At 33.6% G+C, this 24897-nt stretch overlaps 2 protein-coding genes across 2 annotated transcripts; one reads left to right on the forward strand and one right to left on the reverse strand.

Moving 5' to 3' along the window:
• Positions 1–1141: 1141 nt before the first annotated feature.
• On the reverse strand, positions 1142–6030 carry LOC105331567 (uncharacterized). Its single transcript, XM_011433822.4, has 3 exons — positions 5627–6030; positions 1874–2037; positions 1142–1448 (listed from the first exon to the last, which is right to left on the reverse strand). Exons 1-3 carry the CDS (start codon positions 5685–5687, stop codon positions 1218–1220), a joined length of 456 nt encoding a protein of 151 aa, XP_011432124.3. The 5' UTR covers positions 5688–6030; the 3' UTR covers positions 1142–1217.
• A 5514-nt stretch (positions 6031–11544) lies between these two features.
• Positions 11545–17612, forward strand: LOC109619157 (protein fem-1 homolog C). Its single transcript, XM_034458282.2, has 2 exons — positions 11545–11673; positions 14149–17612. The coding sequence occupies exon 2, from the start codon at positions 14162–14164 to the stop codon at positions 16232–16234; it is 2073 nt and encodes a 690-aa protein (XP_034314173.1). The 5' UTR covers positions 11545–11673; positions 14149–14161; the 3' UTR covers positions 16235–17612.
• The last annotated feature ends 7285 nt before the right edge of the window (positions 17613–24897 follow it).

Consider the following 24897-nt stretch of genomic DNA (forward strand, 5'->3'; position numbering starts at 1 on the left):
GGAAAAAGTTCAAAAAGTCCTTGTTTACTGACAAATGATAAATCTTGCACATATTGATTTTCATCAAATGGAACCCCCCCCCCCCTTTTTCCAAATTGCTGGATCCGCCTCTGGTATATTGTTGACATTTGCATAACCAAGCTTTAAGCCAACAATAATTCTATCAATTTCACTACACTGCTTAGTTAGAATAATCTAACCGTTCCTCGTGACAGGCCTTCACCACAGTTAAAATACCTCCCATATACCCGTAATGTAGGAGAAAATTGCAGAATCGCTCCGAAACGATTTTGGAGAAAATTAATGAGGTTGCATTGAAAATAACAGTCAAATTGTTTATAACAAACAATTTTGAGGTTGTAAATACCATTCATCGAAAAGTTTAATTCTATAACTGCAGAATTCAACATTTTTTCAAAGACGTTTTTTACTCGCTTCCAATTTACACAATACACACCATTTTGATATTCGAATCTCTCGGGATTTTTCATAGTAAATGCACTGTGTTAGAGTTATCTTCCGTATTTTCTTTGATGAACAGGATATAGCAAATTTCCAATGAAAATTTACATGCATTTGTATTATAGTTTCTGATTTTATCCATGCAAATGTGATATTGTCGAAACATAATCCAAAGAGCCTCCCGTGATTTAGCGTGAATGTAATGCTCATGCGCAAGATTGTAAAATCCATAAAAATTCAGATGATTTCCGGAATTTTTTTAGGAATTTTCGATGATTACTAATAAGCCAAGCTTGATTGAGAAAAAATAAAAACAAATTGGTAATCTTCAAGTACCAATGTTGTTTAATATATGTAAAACAAAAGACAGAACTCTTCCGCAAAAATTCGAGTCTGTTATTTTAATATAGTAGTTAGGGCATGGCGCTGATAAAATGGGGCATGGCGCCGCGCCACGCTAGTTTGCTTTAGATTTAACACTATAGTATAGAAAAGGGGGTTGGTCGCAATGCTCCCTCCGTCCCCTTCTTAATCGCGTAAATTTTATTAATATGATCAAACTATTACTAAAATATCGCAATGTGTAAGTTAATCTTGTAAGGAGGAAAGCGTCTTCTGTCCTATACTTTACTGTAGTCATCATTTTCCATGGGTTGATAGGCTCACATTTTGACCAATCATCAATCAATATTTATTCAGCAACAATAAACAGCAAATCAAAAACATGATCGGGTTGACATGGATGAAAAATGTACCTATCGAACGAATTGAAGTGATGTCATTAGTAAAAACAGTACAATCAGGCAATACTTTGATTGGGCTATCACTTCCGCTGCGTTCCCAGTGTTACATCCGGTCGTTTGGCAACAGGAAGTGCACGACCGTGTCGTCACTCCGAAGTTCTTTGATCTACAGCCGTAGTAACACTCGGCTGCACACTCACGTTTGATGCTGGTTGTCAAACCCATTATAGAAATTCGCTCAACCTGGTGGTACATAAAAAAATAGATATTATGATGTATCTATAAAAGTCATAGCATTGACTGCGGTTCTCAAAACAACGGAAAATTACATTGTTTTGCCTGTAAAAGCCATTACAGTAATTGCGTTTGGTGCATCACTCAAATTCGGTTTGTTTCCCAACTCAGAGATTTATTTAATAAACAAAATTTATTTAAAAAATTGAAGGAAATTGATGAACCTTTATATATTTTACATACATACATATACCTCTAATATTACAGACTAACTAATAGGGATCAGGGGGTTTAGGGGGGGGGGGGCGTCCAACCTATATTTCTTGTGGGTTTACTATGTCAATTTGATAACTTTTCAAATTCCACGGGAAGGACGGAATCGGAATCCGGACCCCCAGATATTTATCAGTAATTAAAGTTTTTGCTGGACTCACCATGCAGTAAGTTTCCGACCTTAGGCAGGGTATGAGCGGGGTATTATTGGGCTGTATTTGGCAGACTGTGTATGGATCCCACTGCTGCTTAAAGTTCTCCTCACACTTGTGACAGGAAAGATTCCCCAAGTCCTCCTCTTTGATTATTATGGCGCTGTCTGATCCTGTAAACATTTTTGACAGTTTTCATATAGGAAAAAAAAAACTAAGGATCCCAATCTGGATGTAAATCATCGGTTTGGTCGAGTGGGCACAATGACAAAATTTGTTCTGACATAATTTGAGTTTTTAACTGTTGACAGAGACAAAGAACCATGTTCTATATTTAGGTGACAAGTTTTTGATGACCTCTACACAAATTTTCCTCACATTTAATCAATCGAACTTCTGTGGATTTTTCTCGTTGTTTTAAACTTTTAAAGTGCAAATGAGTCAGTTCAGTTTATACAGAACAAATGCAATCATAACCTGAGCAGGATGAAACATACTTTGGGAATACTTGGGGAATATATTAAGAGAAAAGCAAAAATAAAATAAAACAGATTGGAGATTTTATCAAGACTAGTCGATTAGTCTAGAACTCTTATACTTAAACATTATTTACATGTTTAACAATTTAAAATGCAAGTTTGATTTGCCTAAACTTTTAATTGTCTTTGAAAGTTTTTCTGTATATTGAAAAAAAATGTTTGCAGCATTCGTTGATGTTGACAAAACCTACATTTGTGTTTAGGGAAAATGGTTGTTTGAGAAATTTAAGCGCATTCAGTCGAAATTGAAAACCTTGGTGATTTCCTTGTTGCTTGGGGTAACTATGCTTATCATCAAAATGCATGTTTACCAGAAAAGCGGACACCGACTCCACATCCCATAGAAAACCACGTTAAGTGCCGGAAGAGTGAAGCGATTGCCTGCTATCGGTCTATTGAAAAGCAATCGGATTTTTTTCAGGCAAAATTAAAATCTATTGAGAAAAAGATAAATATGGACCTTATTTCATTGGATTATTGAATGAGTTTTGGTCCACATTTTATCTTGGCGTTGAATTCAGAGAAATAGACAAGCTATAATAATAGCTGCACTGACAAGTCTGTGCAATATTTGAAGAAAAAAACTAATATCATTAATGGATGTACATGACTGCAGTATTCTTTGGCTCTTGTGTTTGCTATTCTCAAAAATAAAATTGACTGAAACGCAAAAGATCCAGTCGAGTATGGTTCCAGAACCAAAATCAATGCTTTTAAAGGTACAGATTGAAAACTGCAAGTTCTTTTAAATGCGATTTTTTCAGGTGATCAATTTCTATTCCTTCCTAATTGACAGGACAAATAAGGCGCAGCAGCAGCCATAAGTTATTATGATGATGCATTATCCTCTAAGGTTCGATATTCAAATTGTTAAACAATGAGTTTGACATTTATTCTTCCCTAAGACAGAAATTGACAAATACGGTCTTGTTTGCGCGGGGTTCAGGACTAGGTATATTTTATTTTTACTGGTATAGAGAATCAACAACTTGTGGATCACACGTGCTGTAAAACGAAGGGAGGGCCTGCTAAACAACACCATGGAATTTTGTTTGCAGTAAATCATTTTTAATAATTTTGACAGCCGAAGCATTTGTGAAAATTTTGTTATTGCAATAGATATTGATATCTATTTCAAGTAAAGAAGATCGGTGGATAAGGCGTGTAAAATGCCCACAAACAGTCGGACAAGCTACTGAAAGTATTTTTTTTTTGTAAAACCATTTAAAACAATTTACATTTTACATATCATTGATTTTTAACCTATAAACTTTTTCAATACTTGGAATATGTTAACTCAAACAAGCGTATACGTATCAAACCTGCAAATACTGTCATTTTTTAGAACTTCAGGGCATTTTCTTTTATAGAGTGGGTCTGTGCTCCATATTTTTCTCATAGTCTAAATAAGGTCTATTGGAAAACAAACCGATTTTAATAAAAAAAAAAAACGTGGAGCGATGACCCACTATACATTAAAAATATAATTTTGTATCCTAACAACTAAACGTATTAAAAAAATAATACAAGTCCGTAAAGTCGTGGTCAAAGTCACACATAATATTTAAACAGTCTAAATTGTTGTGTCTGAAATGGCTCAGTGGTTAGAGTACCTGACATAAGCTAACCTTATATATCTAGGGTTTTTATGTTATGGGTTCGATACCACTAAAAATTGTGGAAATATTTTTTTTTCTTATCTTTTGTTATATATATTAAAAACTGAATATAGTTAGAAATTGTGCTTTTGCAAACTTGTATTATAATATATTTGAATAGATTTAATTGGGGAAAAATAAATTCAAAATTGTATTTCACTACTAAACTGAATGGGCATTTGCGCCATCTTATTCCCCCATATTCTTTGTGGACACACAGTGAACCATGGTTGTCATTGCATAGCTTTTGATATATATATATTTTTTTCAATTTACTAGTAAATCATCAAAGAACGTACATAGAAATTATTTTTGCGTAACAGAAAAATAAATTTTCACATGAAATACATTCACATTGGAATTTGGGAGTTTTGACTCGTTGTATATAAGTACAAGTATAATCAACCAGACCAGAATTTACATGTACCTTACAATAATCCCCAAAATTGATATTTGTCGCATTAATCATGGCCCTGTGATAGAGATGAGGTCCCACATTACCTCCCAAGCCAAGCTTGTAGGGTCTATCATTGGCATCTCTATAATAAGTCGTGATTCAATACATGTATGGTAACCCAGTCTGATTGATTACTTGTTGTTTAACACTCCATCGAGAATCTTTCACTCGTATTTAGACGCTATCAAATGCCGCTAAAATGCTTAACAAGTTTTTGTTGGGCTCTTAGGGCCATTGGAAAAGCTACAGATGACCCTTTTTACAATGTGAGAGAGACCTTACAATATAATTGATTGAAACCTTATCAACGAGAAACTTTCTAAGATCGGCTTTTAGAGTGTAACTCTTGTCTTAAGTTTAAAAAAAATACAAATCAGTATTCCCCTTACTTTTTTTTTTTAAAGAAGTAAAAAATCATCCTTAACAGTTTAAAAATATAAGATATTTTTTGTTTTCCGACATATAGGAAACAAGCACGTCGTGCATTGTTTCATGTACCGAAAAAGGAGAACGGAAAGGAAATCAGTCATGTCCCGCAAACAATTGTTCACACGAATCATGAGTTCAAAGTATATAACTATTTAATGTAAAAGTGTAACTTGTTTCGGAGAGATAGAGTTTTAAGATAAATTTTAAGATAATTTTTGTAACTAATTTTGAATTTTTTTATTTATTTATTATTCTGGTCATTATTTTTGTTTAAACGGAGAAGTATCGGGCATTGGAATTTATGTATTTACCTTTATTCATCTTTTTTTTTGGGGGGGGGGGGGTGAAGAGGGTTTCCTTTTTTTACACTTTACACCTAGCTCTATTGTTTCTGTTTGATTAAGGTGTCTCGCCATAAAACAATATTTGATTGGTTTACATTTAAATTCAAATTCAATATACTGCAGTAATTTATATTTTACAATATTACTAATATTGTATATCAAAAAATATTAATTACTAATACAATGTATATGTCAATGCACGAAGAACACTGCCACTATTTGAATGATGAATTAATGACATTTAGTTTTCAGTAATATTTACCTACACTCCAAACATATTACAACGAAATCAAAGCGCGTATTTGAGATCAATACATCAAGTCAGTAGTTCTCACCTGTGAAATAAAACACATAAAGAAGCATGGTTAGCATCCTAGAGTCAATCCCGTGTCCCATACTTTTAGACAAACGAAGTCATGATAAAATGGTTCGATTCAGGTCAACCTGGGTAACTTCTTTCAGCGTTTTCAAGAATACACTATCCGATAAGCTTCCATATTTTGTAGCTAGGTGTCTGAGATTTTGTACTCCCACCTTGTAGCTAGTCTAGCGGAGAACTCCGTCCCAAGCCTGCTGGTAGTTAACGTCGAGTGAAGCAATTATTCCCAGAATCGCACTGCTTGGGCCGGGACTGGCGTTCCATTGAGGATCGATCCAATATACCTGACGGAAAAAGAAATTGATTTCGACATAAATGTCTTCGACGTTGTATAAATCCGGTTATTTGATGTCGGATACCGCAGGGTATCATAATGAAATCACACTAGTCTACAAAAATCCCCCCCCCAAAAAAAAACTTGATGAATCAACCACACAGTCTCTCTCTCTCTCTCTCTCTCTCTCTCTCTCTCTCTCTCTCTCTCTCTCTCAATTTAGATGATTGTTTATATGTGTTACTTATGAGGATTGATTTATTTTTATTGCCCGCCCCCGATCCAATTAAATTCATGATTTAACTGGTAAAATTTATTTATATGAAACCAATTTTCATTTTTCTTTTTGAATTTTTGGTTAGCATTTTGCTTTACTAATATTGCATGCTCTTAACTTTTTAAAATCTAATTATACCCCAAGCAACATGTTGCAATGGATAAAATGTTTTGGACCCGTCATTCAGTCGGGGTGGCAGTTCTTTCGGTATTTCTTTTCTTTTCTTTTTTTTTTTTTTGGGGGGGGGGGGGGTTGGGGGTTAGCGTAACTCCCTTTAAACCGCTGCACGGAATTTACTGGAACTACATTATAATAGATATACTGAAACAAAATACAAGGACACAATGTGTAGATGTATATACACCAGGAAATTCCGATTGCACTATTTTTTGCATTTTGAAGTGTTGTTAAAGACAAAATTATGTATAGATATGCACACTTGCAGAAAGTTTTGATGGGATGATTTGTTTTTCGTAGGGGTGGAGGGTGTTAAACTTGTTAGGTCACCTGAGTCACTCGGGATCCGTTTTTGTCCGTCGACGTTCGTCGGTGAAAAATTTTGAACATTTTTAGCTTCTCTGGAACCACTTAACCAGTTTCAACCAAATTTGGCATTTAGCATCTTTTGGTAAAGGGGAGTAAATTTTGTGAAATGCATGGCCCCTGCACCCCCCCCCCCCCGTCAACGGGGCCTGAGGGGTGGGGCTAAAACCATCAAAATTAATGCAATCTTTTAAAAATCTTCTTCTTTACTCTTGGACATCAACCAGTCAAACTGCTGTCCTGATTGTAATGAGCATTGGGCTCTCTATCAAAATTATGATTTTGGGGATTTGGGGTTCTGGCACTAGGGTGGGAACTTAATGATTATATAGTGAAAATGCATTCATTCTTCAAAATTCTTCTCCTCTACTCCTGGATATTAAACAGATGAACTAAGTATATCGTACATGTAATGATCAGGAAGAATACCTCCCCAGAATTGTGAATTTCATGGCCACGGGCCAGGGTTTTGATGTTACGGAGGGGCTCTAATGATTTTAAAGATAAAATGCATTCATTCTTCAGAATTCTTCTTCTCTCCTCCTGGATATTAAGCAGATGAACCATAAGTACATAGTTATGATGAGGAAGAGTCAGTGCCTCCTCCAAAATTGTGAAGTCCATGGCCCTAGGGTCAGGGGTTCTGGTGTTAGTGTGGGGTTCTAAATGAATGCAGTAATTCTTTGAAAATCTTCTCCTCTGCTCCTTGGTATTAATCTGATGAATTAAGTTTAAAGTTATGATGAGGAAGATTTCCTCTTCCAAAATTTTGAATTTCATGGGCCCTTGGTCAGGGTTTCTGGAGTTATGGCAGGACTCTAATGGTTATATAAGGTAGGGTGGTGTAATTTCGACAGATAATTTTTTTGTACCTTTAAGATTTGTTCAACTACTAGTATGTCATTGTATGTTATGCTACAATTTTTAAGTTCCTTTTTTTTAAATATCAAATGTGGATTAAGCAATCCGGAATATTGAACATGATTCCAATAGCCCTGTAATAATAATGCACATTAATATACATTGCAAAAGTCACACTGCAGTAACGTTACACAGGTGACCAATAAGGACCATGGGTCTCCTGTTCTGAAATAAATTCATGCTGTGTATTTAATGCATTCATTATATGAAGCATTGTCAAATAATGAGCGATCGAGTGGTATGTAACATTGCTCACTTTTTATTTTATTTTCAAAAGTAATAATTATCAAAATGTATTTAGTATATTTTCAAAATGTAATATATAAACGTTTGCTTTAAAATCCGTCTATAAATTATGTTTACAACCACATCAATAGTTGTTTGACTAAAAAATATTTAAAAAGTAGTAATGCAAATAATGTTTGCTTTGTTAGGCAATATTTTAACAGCTGAGTGTGGCTCTGCATTTTCTAGAAATATAAATAGAAAAATTGAAAATGATTTATGCTGCCTGATCAATAATGAGTGAAGGGGAAAGTAATGCTTATCAGTCAAATCTAAACCTCGAAGGCTTAATGCGAACAGATCTTTAAGCTGAAAATGGACAAATGTTGTTAACAATTGATTGAGATATTACCATAGACGTAAAATCAACATGCAACTTCAGCAAGAACTCAAATATTTGGTTTATTGATTTTAAATTAGAAATTTGTGTAAAAAATATAAAGCAATTTTTTTTCAATTTTTTAACGAATAAGATCGGCAATTCTTAAATGCTGAGCACATTTTCTCAAAGATTCAACAATATTCAGCACGCTCCAATGCAAGATTTTGTTTCAAGAGAAAAGAAGAATTTGACCATTTTTACGACAATATAGTTGCGCTGCGAAGTATTACAGGAAGTTCAATTTTAATAGTTTTACCCTTTATCAAAAACATGGGCACTAGTGTACGCTAATGATTTACAAAGGTTGGGTTAACTGCATCTTAAGTATAATTCAAATTTTCAAATAAAAAGAAGAAAAATGAGTATGATATATAATGTAAATATAAATGTGTAAGTTGGTGGGTAAAACGAATTGCGTCTAGCAGCAAGATCATGCAGTGAAAATAAGAAAGATAGATAATATCGCTTGACTAGTGCTAATGACTTATTAATTACACCATGTGTTTGGATGCTGAAGATGTTAATTGTCATACACGTGTATAATAGTTAAGAATCCTGACATCTGACACATGCTGTGCACAAATACAATTTCCACTCTGTAAAATGACTTACAGTATTTAGCATGTTGCCCCATGTGTCGTGTTATCAATAATGATATTTACGTCCTGCATGGCATACACAGCGTTTTTAATTATGCAAATATAATGCCATCTTGGCTTAAAAAGACATACTATGGTAACGCTTACCCCTCCTATTAATGCAAATACAAATTTGTTGCCGAAAATGTTTTAATAAGTATAGATAAGTAGTACTACCTACTTAATATCATCTTGTACTCAGTCTGATGTCTCGCTGTCAACGATGTTATTTTGCATAGCAAATGTAATAGTATGTATGTAGTTATGAAAGATATTTGTTGCTTATATATATAATTTACTTGGCATCATTTTTTTCAGTTATACATATGATACCCTGTTCAATCAACCTATTCCACAAAAGCATACATGTATATATGTACAGACCCATTCATAGATAATTTTTATCTTTATATATAACGTGCATGTACATTGAATAAAATATAAAATGAATCCAAGTTTGTTTGCAACTACCATAAAAGTTTTATCATCAACACATTGGTTGCGATAAAGAATGTAGCCATTCCCCCGCGACGAACCGAAGTGGTTCAAACACACGCATGCAGGCTCCTGATGTCAAAAATATTTCTTTTTTTCTATATTATGAAATTATGTACATAGAATCATTTTATCATAAATAGAAGTATTTCAACGTCAGGTGCCTGTGAACACTTTAAAACACCACTTCAAAAAGAGAAAAGAACATTTTCTTTGATCGATTGAAAGATATCAGATTTTTTTTTCATAAACAAGTTAGAGTGACTTCCCTTCCAAGTGGAAGAATTGTATTCTGGCTTTTTTTTAAGTAATGAAGGCTGTAAATTCATCAATTGATAATACCGCTAGACATTTGAGAGTGAATATTACTTGCGTAATAATGACATACTTACTGCCCATTTAGCTCCCGATTTTTAAGAAATAAAGAAGTCTCTCGACCTTATAAGCAACATTTTGATGAATCTAATTATGTACGAAATGTTTTGTATAAAACAAACTTTACTGAGAATTCATGAATGGCCTCGTGATTTCGCTCTTTACGCAGCTTCTCCTCAATTTTGGGGAAGGTATATCTATTGTATTTCTTAGCAAAAACCACCTGTAAAAATGATAGATAGTAAAAAAGAAACACAAAAAAACATTTGTATGTATTTAAGCAATACTTGTAAATTTTGGAGCGATTCAGCTCAAGCAATTGAAAGACGAAACTAAATAGATTGTATATATTTAAACCCCTATGTAAGATTTATATTAATTAAAATATATGTCTGATACTGTTTGCTTCAGAGTAAAATGTCGCAACGGCATTGTATAAAACGGCGCTTCAAGTGATTAACGCCTGTATTTCTATAATCGAGAAACAATAGACGGAAATTTTGCGATCGCATGGATTTCAATTTCATCAAGTTTATCAAGTATTATTGATATACTGTGCAAATATTTTGGGTCATCGAAAAAACAAAACACTGATCGTTACAGTCTTACTATAGCTGCAGGTCTGTAGCTCCCGGTCTGAAAAAAAAATTCGAATTTTTTCATGTCGGGAGCTACAGACCTGCAGCTAAGTCTTAATACAGAAACTTTGTTAGATATCTTAAATATATTTAAAACTGTGCAAACTTATGAAATGTATTATAAAACGTAAATATACTACTGTCTTCAATATTATAGCATTTATATTACCATAAAAAGGTCTTCTGATTATTAAATAAATCATTTTACTTATTTCATTTTCCCGTAGGATATTTGTATAAACTAAAAGGTAAATATATTATTTGACTGATAAATAACAAGGTGGTTATTTACTCGTTCAGCAATGAATATATGAATTTAAATTTCATGGAAACTGCAACTTAGACATGTGTTAAAATGACAAATCTGTCACTGGCACAGTACTAATAAGAATAAACTACACGTAAAGTTGACTCTTCTTTTTTTTCCCTCTTTTATCGTGTATCACTAGTACCATTTTTTAAATATCAAATTATGCCAAATGTGCAATTTTGTCCCAAAATTCAGTGTATATATATATAAATATATATATATATATATATATATATATATATATATATATATATATATATATATATATATATATATATATATATATATATATATATATATATATATATATATATATATATATATATATATATATATAAATTGAATATCATATTTTAAAACATCATCGAGGTATTCAAATAGAACTCAGCTAGGCACGTAGGATTGTTCAGTCAAGTCGGCGGGAGGGAACCTTTAGGTTAAGTACTCTAAATATAGTATTTGCGTAAAAAAGGAGTCTACAGTATCTTTAAAAAAAAGCATTTATGTCTAATCAATCGGAGGGATCGATATGGTGGAGGGGCGCAGTTGTTGTAATTTACAAGCTGGTCATTTAAATTACAACATTTAATCTTATAGAACTATGTTTTATAACAATGCCCCAAAAGAGAAAAAAAATTATATGTAAATTCAACCCCCTCCCCCCAAAAAAAAAACAACCGGAGGCAGTCCTGACACCTGTTGTTACATGACTGCACCACAGGAGGTAAAAACCATGGAAAAGCCAAACGCATCGGGTTCGACATTTTGATAATGTATAACAGAAGAGAGAGCGCGGGAAGAGGGAGCCGAAAAGTGTCAACTCTGCAAGCGATAAAAACTGAAAAAAGGAAGAAGGCGCCTATAGGTATAGATTATTTTTTAAGTGTATGCTATAGTACTGGGGCGAAAGCCCCACTCGTTTAAGTTTTATTTTATTTTTAGAAGGCTAGCTGTCTTGTTTACTTCATTCAGTGAGACAGGACTGAGTATCGGGTTTCACATCAGCTGCCCTTGTATTTTGACGTTTGACGAATCAAGTTATTGATGTACAATGACCTTTATATTTGATTGATTTTTTCCGCAATGATATTCATTTCGTAACTGCTTAGTAAAAAAAATCAACTGTTGGTAAAACAACTGGCGTACCCCCCCCCCCCCCTTATTTCTTAATAGAGCTATTATTTTCAGCTGCAATAATTACGTTTGAATTGTTTGTTAGTTTTTTCCTTTGATGTTTTAACAATTAGGTTTGGTTTATATTGTTTATTGCATAAGACTGGTTGTATTATTTTCAACAGAGAAAGAGAATGGCTGTAGAAAAGTAAATGTTTTACTTTGTATTTAGATATATGGCCAAATAAAAAATTATGTGTGGTTCCGGTGACATCTAAAAAAATTAGGCTAGGTAGGAAGGGATTTTTTTTTAAAGAATAGAAATGTATAAACTGATTTTCTTAGTACATGTATTACCTAGCACAGCATTGCTAGAGGCACTTGTATTTAGTGAGATAAAAATACTAAATCAAGATTGGTAGGGAGAATCTCGCTTTTAACTATGAAACAGATGTTTTTAAAAATAATAAATATACAAATCATATATATACAAAATTTAAATTTAATACCTAAAGAGAAATAATACATCTCATGTTTTGCATCATTTAAAGCTGCTTGGTCCGATTTTACGTCAAATTTTGTGTACGCTGTTCAACGATGGTTATGCTAAGTATGTGTATAATAATGGACATTGCAGTAGTTTTCCCGGTCAATTAAGCCAAATTTCAATGAAAAAAAATATGTACAAATTTGTCAACAAAACAAACGACATAAAAGGGTATCGCATAGCTGCAGGACTGTAGCTCCCGGTCTGAAAAAATTCGGATGGACGACCTGGGAGCTACAGTGCCTCCCATAGTAAAAAACTGCAATTTACGGCGCACAAAAAAATGCGCTAGTTTTGGACTGATTAATCTCATTTACGAACACATTCTGTTCAAATATTTGATCCCAAAAAATTCCTCGGACATTTTACTACAGATATCGTCACTTCACTTACTTCTGATAGTCTTTTAAACACCATCACCAGCCCTGTGAATTGAAGTGGTGCAAGTTTGTTTACATTTAAAAATGGCGACTCTCGATCTCGACGTAAATTAACATACTTTATTTTCCGAGGTCGGTTATCATGTTAAGAGAAAATCTGAGACAAGTTAAGTGACGATGTCAGTAGTAAATTTGCTGAAGAATTTAATGGTACTAATTTTTTTTACAGAATTTGTGTGAAAATAAGGAAAAATAAGTCCAAAACTAGCGCAATTTTTTGTGCGCCGTAAATTGCAGTTTTTTACTATGGGAGGCACTGTAGCTCCCAGGTCGTCCATCCGATTTTTTTCAGACCGGGAGCTACAGTCCTGCAGCTAGGTATCGCATTATTTTGCCTCATGTTAAAATTTACCCCAGACGTCGAAACTGGTATGGTTGTATTACGACTTTGACATAGCTATACATAAAAGTCATAATGTTCAAGAAAATAAAAAATAATCCTGAACATTTTTTTCACTAAGATTTCTGAAGTTTGTTTTGTTTACAATCGATGCATAATCTGCGATATGAACAAACCCTATCAGTCGGGGGACGAAACCAAACGGTTTCCTTTTCTAAACATTCCCATGATGCATTTTGATTTGGTTTTTTTTTTTGCCCAAAAAGAAACTATTTTTATTTACTTTATATATTTCTAACTTTGAAAGGAGACCGATTCTGCTGGTGTAAATAGGAGGAAGTCCATAACTTTCTAAGATAAATGGTTTGTATGGAAAATTATTTGATACTGTAATAACAAAAAAATCAGACCAAACAGCTTTAAAACAAAATGAAAATTATTTTTAAATTAAAGGTTAGGGAACTAAATTAGCAATGATATACATCAGTTTAATTTATTACGTATATTTAACCCATTTAAGTTTCTGGCATTTTCCTTTGGCTGCTTACGTTCTTGATTGAACTTTTGAGACCACCCGTGTGGTACATAGATTCACTATGTAATCCCATTCTTGAGCCAACTCTTCGACTTGTGCAGAGTTTCCGAAAACAGAAAATTATTTCCCTTTAAAACAAATGGAGTAGTCTGTTGCATATTTTAAAAAAAATTTTCTAGCAGTTTCAAACTATAAAGATAATAACAATAGTTTGGCGTTTGCGATTTTTGTACGTGCGTAAAATGTACATTTTCACAAGTAATTTTACTTTGAAATATCAATAAATTTTTCCACATAATTTTCTGTACACAAATCTTATATTCAATATTAGCAATAATAACATGCATATTTTTATCAAATTTTAGGCAAGGAGGAAACATGGCGGCAGCTGTGAAGTCTGGCAAATTTAGAGGAAGATTTCTAAATACCATCAAAACTATGATTGGCTGGAATTCTATGCAGAGAGTTTTAGAGAAGAAAAACAGAGTTACAAGAGAAAGAATCATTGCTGAATCATTTCACCAAAGAGAATTAGAAATTGGTATTGAAATGGCGTGCGCAGTTGGAAATCTTGAGGCGGTAGAGTTTCTGGTGGATGAATGTGGTGTTGTCGTTGATAATATCAAGAACAGTTGTGTGTGGTCTGCAGCCAGTGAAAGACATTCAAATATTGTCAAGTATTTCATTGAAAAACACTCTGTCGATGTCAATTTAGAGACTGATCAAGGAATGGGAATCATACATTACGCATGTGTTGCTGGAGATGACAAATTTGCAGAATACCTTGTTAAGAAAGGGGCCAATTTGAGAAGCACAGATAACAAGAAAGTAAATTGCCTCATGGCTGGAGCATGGGCTGGCTCCAAGAAAATATGCGAGATGGCCATAGAAGCAGGAGTGGATGTGAATGCCAAAAACAGCAAGGGAGAGCATGTACTGCATGGGACTATCAGGCAGGGTTATAATGTAAACCAGAGTCGTCTGAACGTCATTGACTATCTAGTGAAGGCAGGAGCAGATGTCAATAGCGTGAATGGCTCCAACATCCCTGTTGTTATATATGCAGCTCTTACTTTGAATGGTTGTACAAAAACTCTCGGATATTTCCTGAAGCACCCCAAAGTACATATGCAAGATAAAATTGAAGCTATAAAATTTGGTGGAGCTTTCTTGTTTAGCCAGGGGAATGAAAAGAGAGGCTTCAAATTTTGGACAAGAGCTGTAGAACTTAAAGAAAAGATGAAAGAAGACGAGAACAACAATTCTGCACCTAGCTGTTATGATTTCTCCTCTTATGAACCTGCCTGTGTTGCTGATGTCCAAAGATTTCAGGAATGTCAAGTCTTACCAATCAAGTTTATGGTTGCCTTGCTGACAAAACTCCACATTAAGTTTGGCTATGATTGTTTGACACAACTTGAGAATTTTACAGATGTTATCCTTACACTTGGCATCTATGACTTCTATTTAGAGGTTTTCTCATTCATATTTCTCCACACTTTCCAAAACAATGAAAATGTTAATGCCATTCCAGAGTATGATGCTGCCTTCAGAAGCATTTGTGCAATTATAGCTTGGGAAGCAAAGAAAGGAGAGGAAGTATTTCCATGCGTGTTGAAATTTTTTGCAAAAATGGCAAGTGGATTTGAACAGAGACTTCCCCACTGCAAGACAATCGAGGAAAACAAGGAGGAGATTGTGAATAAAACCAAGTTATTGAGAGACATGCTATTCAATGCTTTTGATGTTGTCTGTCCCAGTGATGATGAAGATGACAATTCTGACTGTTGGAGTGAGTGTGATGACTACAAAGATGGGAAACACAAGCACATGTACATGACACTGATGATGAAACTTAGTGCTGTAATCCTTCAGATTTTTCCCACCCACAAAAAAGAGTTCCGTCCATATCTGCGCAAACTTCTGACAACAAATTTCAGGGATGAAAAAGGAGCCACTTTCCTTCAAGTTGCCATTGAGTGCATTGACTCGTATGGTTATCATGGAGATGAGGAAATTCAAGTTGAGTTGGTGAAAATGTTGATAGAGGAAGGAGTGAATGTCAATGCCACAGACAACTACAACTGCACTGCTATCCATGGTCTGGCTAGAGTTGTCTACAGTGGAAACAAACACCTAATTCAGGAGATTCTGGATCTCATGTTGCAGCATGGTGCACACTTGGACATTTTCAATAAAAGTGGCTGGTCAGGTCTGGATGAAATGATGGATTCTAATGTGACAGTGTATCCCGTAGCCAACCAATCTCTACAGTGTCTTGCAGCTAAGGTCATCATGGAAGAAGGCTTGTACTATCACAGCACCACCCCCAAAGCATTGTGGGAGTTCATTGAATTACATGACCCACAAGAACATATCCACGAAGATGAGATTCCATATGCTTACTACAGTGAAGATCAACATGATGAACATGAATGTGAGGTCTACTGACACTTACCATTACATAACTGCTCTGTGAAAAAAGGAAATAACATGGAGACATATGATCTTTTATGTGATTAGTGCTTTGTTCAAAGTATTAAAAAATACTAGCCTTATGCTATCAAACCATTTCCAAGAAATCCATTTACCATGCTTGCATTTGTTATAGTTTTACTTTTTAGTACCTTACTTAATGTTACAAATCAAATTTTAAAATCCATTTTTATTGTCGTATCTGTCATTAATTTTATTGTTCACAGTTATATACAGATACTGGTAGTTTTGTTTGTCTAATTGTTTGCAATAACATCGTTGCCCTGTCCTTTTCAGGGATAAGGAATCGGGGATTCCCAGATAATCATTTAGGATAAATAGATCATAAAATATGTATTAAAGCAGTCATTAGCACAGAGAGGGAGAGAGACCAGTTGATGTCATGCAAGTTATTCTCTTTTATAAATTAACTTCTACATTTTGACTTATCATGTTACATGTACTTCTAACCATTGCTTGCATAATGTTTGAAACACTACCATATACTGTATAATTTGTCTTTCTCTGCTGGACTGTTTTGGGGGGTTTTGTGTTCTCTTTTTTAATGCTAGTCACAATGTATATTTCCTCTATTTCTATGGCAAAAATATAAGTTAAAAGAAATTTTTTCATGAGTAGCCATTAACATCACAAATTTTTTATGTGCCAAAGCTGTTCAATGTATAAAATCTATGCAAATGCCAAAGTAGTGTTCATTAACCATTGTTTACACATGGTGCTGGTTGTACATAATATTAGGAAGTTAGCAATGTGAGGTTTTTTGATTTACATCAATTTAATGGTAGTGCTTTGACTAGATAGAGTTAGATTACGTATGCATGTACCGGTGGTTTTAGTACCAGAACCCAATTTGTTTTTCAGTTCAGTAATAATTGAAGTGTGAAGGTGTTAGTGCAAGTTCACTTATTATAATGTGGTGAAAATTCATTTAATCCAATTCCTTTGTTTTATAAGGTTGTGCTCAGATGATCATTAAGGTCCAGGGACCTCCTGGTTTCCATATCTTAGTTTGTATTGTCATTTTGAAAGGAAAACTGTCACAAAAACTAGTTTAATATTACTCTCTTGATTTAAAACTGTATTAGGATATAAGATGCCATGTATTTGTAATTTTTTTCCTATAAGAAATCGTAAAAATAAACATTATAGCTGTCCTTAGTGATGTTTTAGTACATGTTTAGCAAGTTTTGACAGATAAGGTTCAGCATAGCCATGATTTAGTAGTATTAGTTGTAATAGCTTTAGCTAAATAGTTCTATCAGTTATGTTAACAAGACTTTCAGCATGTAGTTGGTAGATTTGTTTTGTTAATTAAAAAAATTCTATTATTTCACTTTTGTGCTTTTTATTCATTATGACAATGTCAGAGTTGGCTTCCAGTTAACGTATTTGAAGCAGGTCTGATATTTAAGTTTTTAGGGCTCTGTTCTGTCGAGGACCTATAGTAATCAGTATGTCTGTCACCTGTCCATTTGTCTGCTGGAGATCACTTGTTTCGAGCATATCGTCTCACTCTTTGGCCCAGTCTGGCTCAAACTTTACCCAGAGTGTACCATTGGGTAAAGGATGTGCAAAGATCATGAACCAAGCTATAGATCTAAGGTTTGCGTCGTAGCAGAATTTTGTGAAAAATCCTTGTCTGGACCATATATTCTTTCCGATGGTCTAAACTGGCTTATACTTGACCTGCAAATTGCCTTTAAATATGCAGTGACCTTGAATGGAGTTTCTAGGTCAAGGTCATATCAGACCACACATATCATAATTTTTTCGGAGGATATACATGTATTATCTCCCGTTAGTCTTATTTATTTCATACTTCACTTAAACAGATCTTTTGGTTAAAGGGTATGCAGTGACCATTAACCAAGTTTAAGATCAAATTTGAAGGTCATAGCAGATCTCTATAAAATCATTTTAGACCATAATTTATTTCCAATTGGCTTAATCTTGCTTAGATTAAACCAAATAATGTGCATTTTATAGGCAATGGGTAGTGAGCATTACTGAAGTTTCTTGCCAACTGGAAAGTCAAAGGTTTATGTCAAAGCAAAATCTGAAACGTATTTTATCCCATTGTCAATTACTTAAGTCGGACCCTTTGAGATGGTCATCAACTCGATGATGTCTAGTTATTGGTCAAATTTGAGCGTAATTAAGGACTAAAAAGTCTTAGATGTTGAATCTTGGCCGTAGATCTCGGATGGTAAAAAAGATTTTTAGAGCAGGTGCCTTTTGTTGAGTAAGTCATTACCGGTCCTTTCTTATCCAAACTTGCATGGGTGATGTATTTTGTACTACTGATATACTAGACGGGCTTGGGTGTTGAATCTTTGACAAAGGTTTCGGCTTCTTAGGTGAGCTAAGGTTTAAGCGTAGGTAAAAGTTTTTGGAGCAGGTCACTTATATGCGGCAAAAATATATTGGGACAGACTATAGGTAAATAATGGTCCTCATCTATTCAAACTTGCATGGTTGATTTAACGATAAAGAAGGATAGAGATGCTTCAGATACAGTGTAATCTTGATTAACCGAATGTGTATTGGCAGGTTTAAGATTTAGCAACTTAATAAAGTGTGTTAATATTAGTCGAACCAAATTCAGATGTGCACAGTTGATATAACTATTGATGTGATTTTGATACACAACTTATTCTTAATTTATCCTGGCTCCACCTTCACCAAAATTTTCAAATCACTCTGCTGAGCAATCCTTTCAAGAAAAGTGCATACAGTAGAGGTCTGATTAACTTGAAGCCGAAAGTTGGTGACGGCGGGGCAATGTGCTTTGGGAGGAAAAAGTAATTTTAGTAGTTCATTACATGTTTGAATTTAGAAAGAGAATTTGCGTCCTTACCAACTACATGCAAGACTTCTAGGTTCATGTAACCCTGGATATAAAACAAAAGGCTAGCTTAAATTCAGATAAAGAGTCTGATCTCGACTAACAAGGATGCCAAGTTAAGAAAATCTGGTCCTTCACTCAAACTTGCTTGATGGATGTGATTGATGGTATAAACATCATTCCTATATATTCTTATAATATTGCATTATAATAGAATGACGTTCTATAGAATTTAGTCATATAGTAATATTTACATCCACCGATTATGATTCCCTCCATTTCTTACGGAAATTGATTGTAATTCATAGCTTCTTGTAAACCGACAGGACTGAAATCTACACGCCTCTTATCGATTGTTTGAAAAATTCATCGACCTAAACAAAATCACGGACTGCACGAAATAATCATGATGATGTCAGACTCAAATTCCTATAGAAGACGATTTGATTTTTCTTTTATCTAACGCACTGTTGTACATTAACATTAATTTAGTGAATTTTTATTAATTTTTACGATAGTAATTTGTTGAAAGAAGATTTAATTATAAATGATAGTATGCTTTATTTGGTGATTCATGCGGGTTATTAATTAAGGTATCGATCATTGCAGAAAAAAAGTTACATAACGCGCTAAAGCGGATCATATACTTTTTCTGCAATGTCGCCTTCTTCATATCCTTCATGAATCACCAAAGAAATCATTTTATTGTTTAATTGTATCGTATAATTCAATAAAAAAAAATATGAAAAAATTAAGTCGTGATTTATATGCATTGTAATACTGTATTATGAGGTGATAATTTTGGTCGGGGCGTGGTCAAATCCAATAAAGCCCTTCGGGCTTTATGATGGATTTGACCAAGCCTCGACCGAAATTATCATCTCATGATGTTCAAAAAATGATTTCTTATTACTTATATTTACATGTATATTATTTCCAATACCTACAGTTTAAAACAACATTTTTTTCAAGTAGCACATGCTATGTATTACTTCGCGGCGCAGCCAATAACGTGTTTCGGTTATGCTATAATACACGCCCATTTTGTGTCGCTCATCTTTTATAAAATTATTGGGTTATTAGCTTCAAAATTGATTCGTAATGTTATTACAGACAAAGACAGTTGAAAATGTAAATATCACTATTTGTAAGTAGCCTGTACATGTATTAAATAAAAATAGGAGATCTCATTGTTTTACCAAACATGTAGCTACAGAACAGGAATTTTTTTCAGCTTTTAAAATTAATTGCTCGAAAACATTTACTAATTTGAAGTTTTCAGCTGCATTTTAAATGTCGACTTTAAAGAATGTTCAAATTTTCGTTTTAAAACATTCATAAAAACCGAAACAAAAAAGAAGGCACAGGATTTCCGCAATGAGTGTGATACGGATTTGTACCTGCCCTAGAGCTGATATGCAGGTTTATATGAAAGTATCAAAGTATTGCAGAAAAAATTGTCTCCAATTGTTGCTACCTTCATAGCCCTAAAAACAAAGCGAGTAAAAAATAAGGAAATAATTATACGAGACACAGAAGGAACAGCCAAATTTTCTATATAAAGTCATATGAAGATTACCATAGAATGTCTGGAATAAGTCCGTGGAGTTCGTATTCGCCATGTAGATTTAGTTTAGATCGATTATGAAATGAATATAATCCATGCATATTTAACACCAAAATTTACACACAAAAAACACTAAACGATGAAAAATAGTTCTTAAAAGTTACTTGAATAAAACTGACCCCTTTCCTCCCAATGAGTTCAGGATTTCATTAAAAGAATCCACTTTAAAACTTGCCCAGGTGATAAATTTTGCCAATGGATCTCCGTTTTGTTTGTTTATTTTTGGTGGGTTTTTTTTTTTTGGGGGGGGGGGGGAGAGAGAGTATAATGGGGACCTGTGTAATCTGCATCCGCCTCTTCGAAAAAAAAATCTTACATTTGTAGCAGTAAATGATAACAATTTTATTTTTGGTTATTAATCCTATATACATAATTATGATTTACACCTGTGATGACTATAAGCTTTTGTTTCAACATTTGACAAGAGGATAAATGGCCATATTATATCACCTGAGTATTTAATGATTACGATTACAGGAAATTAAGCAAAATAAACTGATAGTGGGAAAATGTCAGAAAGAAACAAGATTCAGGGGGGTAACGCAGGGTCAAGAAAATATATGGATCTGGTTTTCTGGAGTTTTCAAAGTATTTGGTGGTATTTGGAAAAGTATGACCCACACAGTAAGTATGACATACCTCGCCAGCAAACTAGTTAAATTGATTAAGTGCATTCCCATGATATGTATAATAAGAAGAACAGCTTCCTAGAAATAAAGTTAACATATGTGACAGCAGCTAAGGAATGTCAACAAGAAAAAATAATACATGTACATTGTATTCAAGAGCCACATTCGTAGATGAAAGTAATTCTTCACACGTACATGCCGCATTGATCTGATCTAAGATTCCAATCACTTAAAAACTACGAACCGGGCTGGTTCTTTTGTATCCTTCATTTAAATCTCTTTTTCCTTCTCTTCTTATAACATAGTATAATTGCACAAATATCCGTTATTTAGTAAGAAAATGTACCTTTATTATACTTTCTATGACCTCCTGTTTGCACAAAATTGCAGTTATGAGACTTCGTCTTTCAAAAATAAACCAATACTTAAATTCTCAGTCCCAATATATCATGAATATATCTATGACAACTTCTGCTGAAAAGTTTTTGATAAACGTAACCTAACCTGATTTGATTGAGATACATATTACATGCGCGGATCCAGAATTTTTTTCCCTTGAGGGAGGGATGATGGTGTTTGCCCAGGTGGGGTGGGGGGGGGGGCGTTCCGAGGCTTTTTTCTTTTTACTTTTTGTATTTGATAAATTTATTTCAACCCCACCCCACCCAGCCCCCTCCTGTCTAGATCCGTGCATGTTTCAACATATTTTGGATTGAGCTTGTGAAAAAAAAATATTTCCATCTTTCTACAGTTGAGTTCCACTCGTTTTTATTTTTATAAAGAATTTCTTCTATGCCATAAAAGGGATATCATGCTGGGTTTTCTCTTGCAGTTAATTTGCCATGATGTAAAAATTTTGAACATTTTTTTTTTAGGTCTGCTATTATGGTGTTATTCGTTTATAATAATTTCATACATTTTATCCAGATGTAGGAAACCATAAAGGAAAGACATTTGTAAAAAAAAAAAAAAAAAAAAAATTGAGGTTGTACAAATGCTATTACTTTAATTGTTCGTCTTCATGTCCACAAAATATGGAAATAATATTCATGCTATAAGAATGTACATGATGTTTGTGGTTTTTAAAATCTATAAAATGCCACTAACGCGACTTCTTGTTGCTCTTGAGCTGACTTGGTTAACAAAAAAATAATACATTTATATACTCTTGTGTCAAAATTTTAAAGATTTTTATAAAAGCTATTTCAGCAACGTTAGCTTCAGTGAGCAAATATTAGTTTTTCAACATGTTTTTAGAGTATGCTATTTTTGTAAAATCCATTCCATAATGTCAATTTTCTGATATCTGTGTAAAATATGTGTAGGTGATATGTAGCAATTTTTCAGACATTGAATTACATTACACCAGATAACACTTCGACTTAGAATAAATATAAAACATTCTGACACTTATCTCGTCTATTCGTTTGACATGTTTGCATGGAGACTGTCAATTAGAGCTTTGTGTTACGTTTAGCTTTACCTTCAAATAATTTGTCTATATTTTTTTCTACTATATAGAGTGAATAATGTTAATTTATGCATATAAATTTACATTTTGATATATAAACATCATTGTTATACCAAGATTATTGAAAATTCCAAAGCTTGATAACAAATTTCAGACAATTGTTTTAATATGCAAATATGTTCATATACTTATATTACGTGTACTTTTAACATTCTGTTGTATCTTGTAATGAACCACTGCATGTAGCTTGATTCCATATGTTGCCTTGTAGTTTATGAGTTTTGTATTTTTAAAACAGGGTGCAGGGTCATAAAGCAGTTTTAAACCAAATTCAAATGAAATTTGTGACCAAAAACGAGAAAAGGATGACTATTATAATTTTTTTATTACCATTTCAAAAGTTGTGTATTTTTATTGCCATTTCAAAAGTTGTGTATTTTCAGTGGTTAACGATGGAGGAAATGAATAAAGTGTAAAGCTTTTGCTTTACCTACGGGACTGGTTTCATCCTCTTCTCCTCAGGTTTTTACGGTTGGAAGTAAATCAACAATATACATTACTTGACGGTAACGATTTCACGCTGAAATATATGAAAATGCAAACTTAACACATTCCTACCCCAAAAATTTTTAAAATGTTAAGTGGCAAATCCACAGTAAAGAAAAAAACCCAGTCAGCTGAAGTCACCTGAATAAATTAATTGTTGACAAACACACAAATTATACGACTAAGATAAACCTTTTCGTGTGCAACAAAGTTTACAACTAGATTCTGACAGAGGTTGGATAAAGAACTACATATTTCTGAGGTCTGAGGGATGGGATCGAATCAGCTGCCAGTGACCTTGGGATCCATGATAAACATTGCCTGGCAAAAACAGTTTGTTGATATACTCAATGACCTACATGTACACGGACCTCTCATTCCTAGAAATGATATCTTTACAAGTTAACCATCACGACTGCTAGGTATTTCAAATACATGTATACGTGTATAATACAAATATCAACCAATATACCGTGCCGTCTATGATAGTTTCCATGGTTACAGGAAGCTCTAGACCCCTTCGAAGTACAATTAAGAGAGGAAGAGGATGAGCAGTGGTTGGTTGGTCGCGGTATTACTGAAGTTTCCATCAACGTGGGCTGAACGTATTCATCATATATATAGTTTATTCTAGTAAGACAGAGATAATAATGTAGAGTAAAGCACACCCTGGATTAAGGAAATACTAGTAGCTGTTGAAAACATTGTGTCTTCTCGATATTTGTCTTATTTATTTTACATTATGAATAACTGTAATTACTTAAGATTTCGATTCTATTTGTGTTCTTTCTTATTATATAACAGGAGACTGCGAGATATAATAAAACAGATATAGTTTTGAAGTGTATGCTTTTAGGTTTGGTCAATTTATACATACTACTTTACATATAACAACTGGATATATAACTGCATTTGACAACTATTTTTCATTAACCTGTTACACGTTGCAAAAAGTACTGGTATTTACGAAACAAGTAAGCTATCACGCTCAACTACTAGTCTGTTAAATGTTATAAATATGCAACCACGTCCAAGGATGATCTTGCTGGAAAAATCAAAGACAAAGACATGCAAGCTTTTTAGTTCTTTATTATGTGGTTTGTAGAGCAATTTACAGTGACCTTGTTTTCGTTTTATACACATCAATTTTCGTTGAAATGACGTCATGAATTAATGTTGTGATTTAAATAATGAAATATTTACAAAAAAACATAATCCCTTGAATGTGAATTAAAGACTACCGAAATGTGCATTATCATTTTGATGCAATAATATTTTGTAAGGGGATTTTGTTGATATTCAACTGTTCATTTACTTCTATATCGGTACAATTACGTCTTTAAAAATGTTATAAGGGCATCACAATACACTTTTTAGACCAAAAATTAAAATAAAATAATAAACATATTCCCGGCAAATAAATGATAAAGTACAAGTATAAAGTAAGAAACAAAGAAAGAAAAGAATTCTTTCACTGAAATTTCTAAGATAGCAAGGAAT

This window comes from Magallana gigas, chromosome 7 (genome assembly GCF_963853765.1).
Source record: "Magallana gigas chromosome 7, xbMagGiga1.1, whole genome shotgun sequence".
Lineage (NCBI taxonomy): Eukaryota > Metazoa > Mollusca > Bivalvia > Ostreida > Ostreidae > Magallana > Magallana gigas.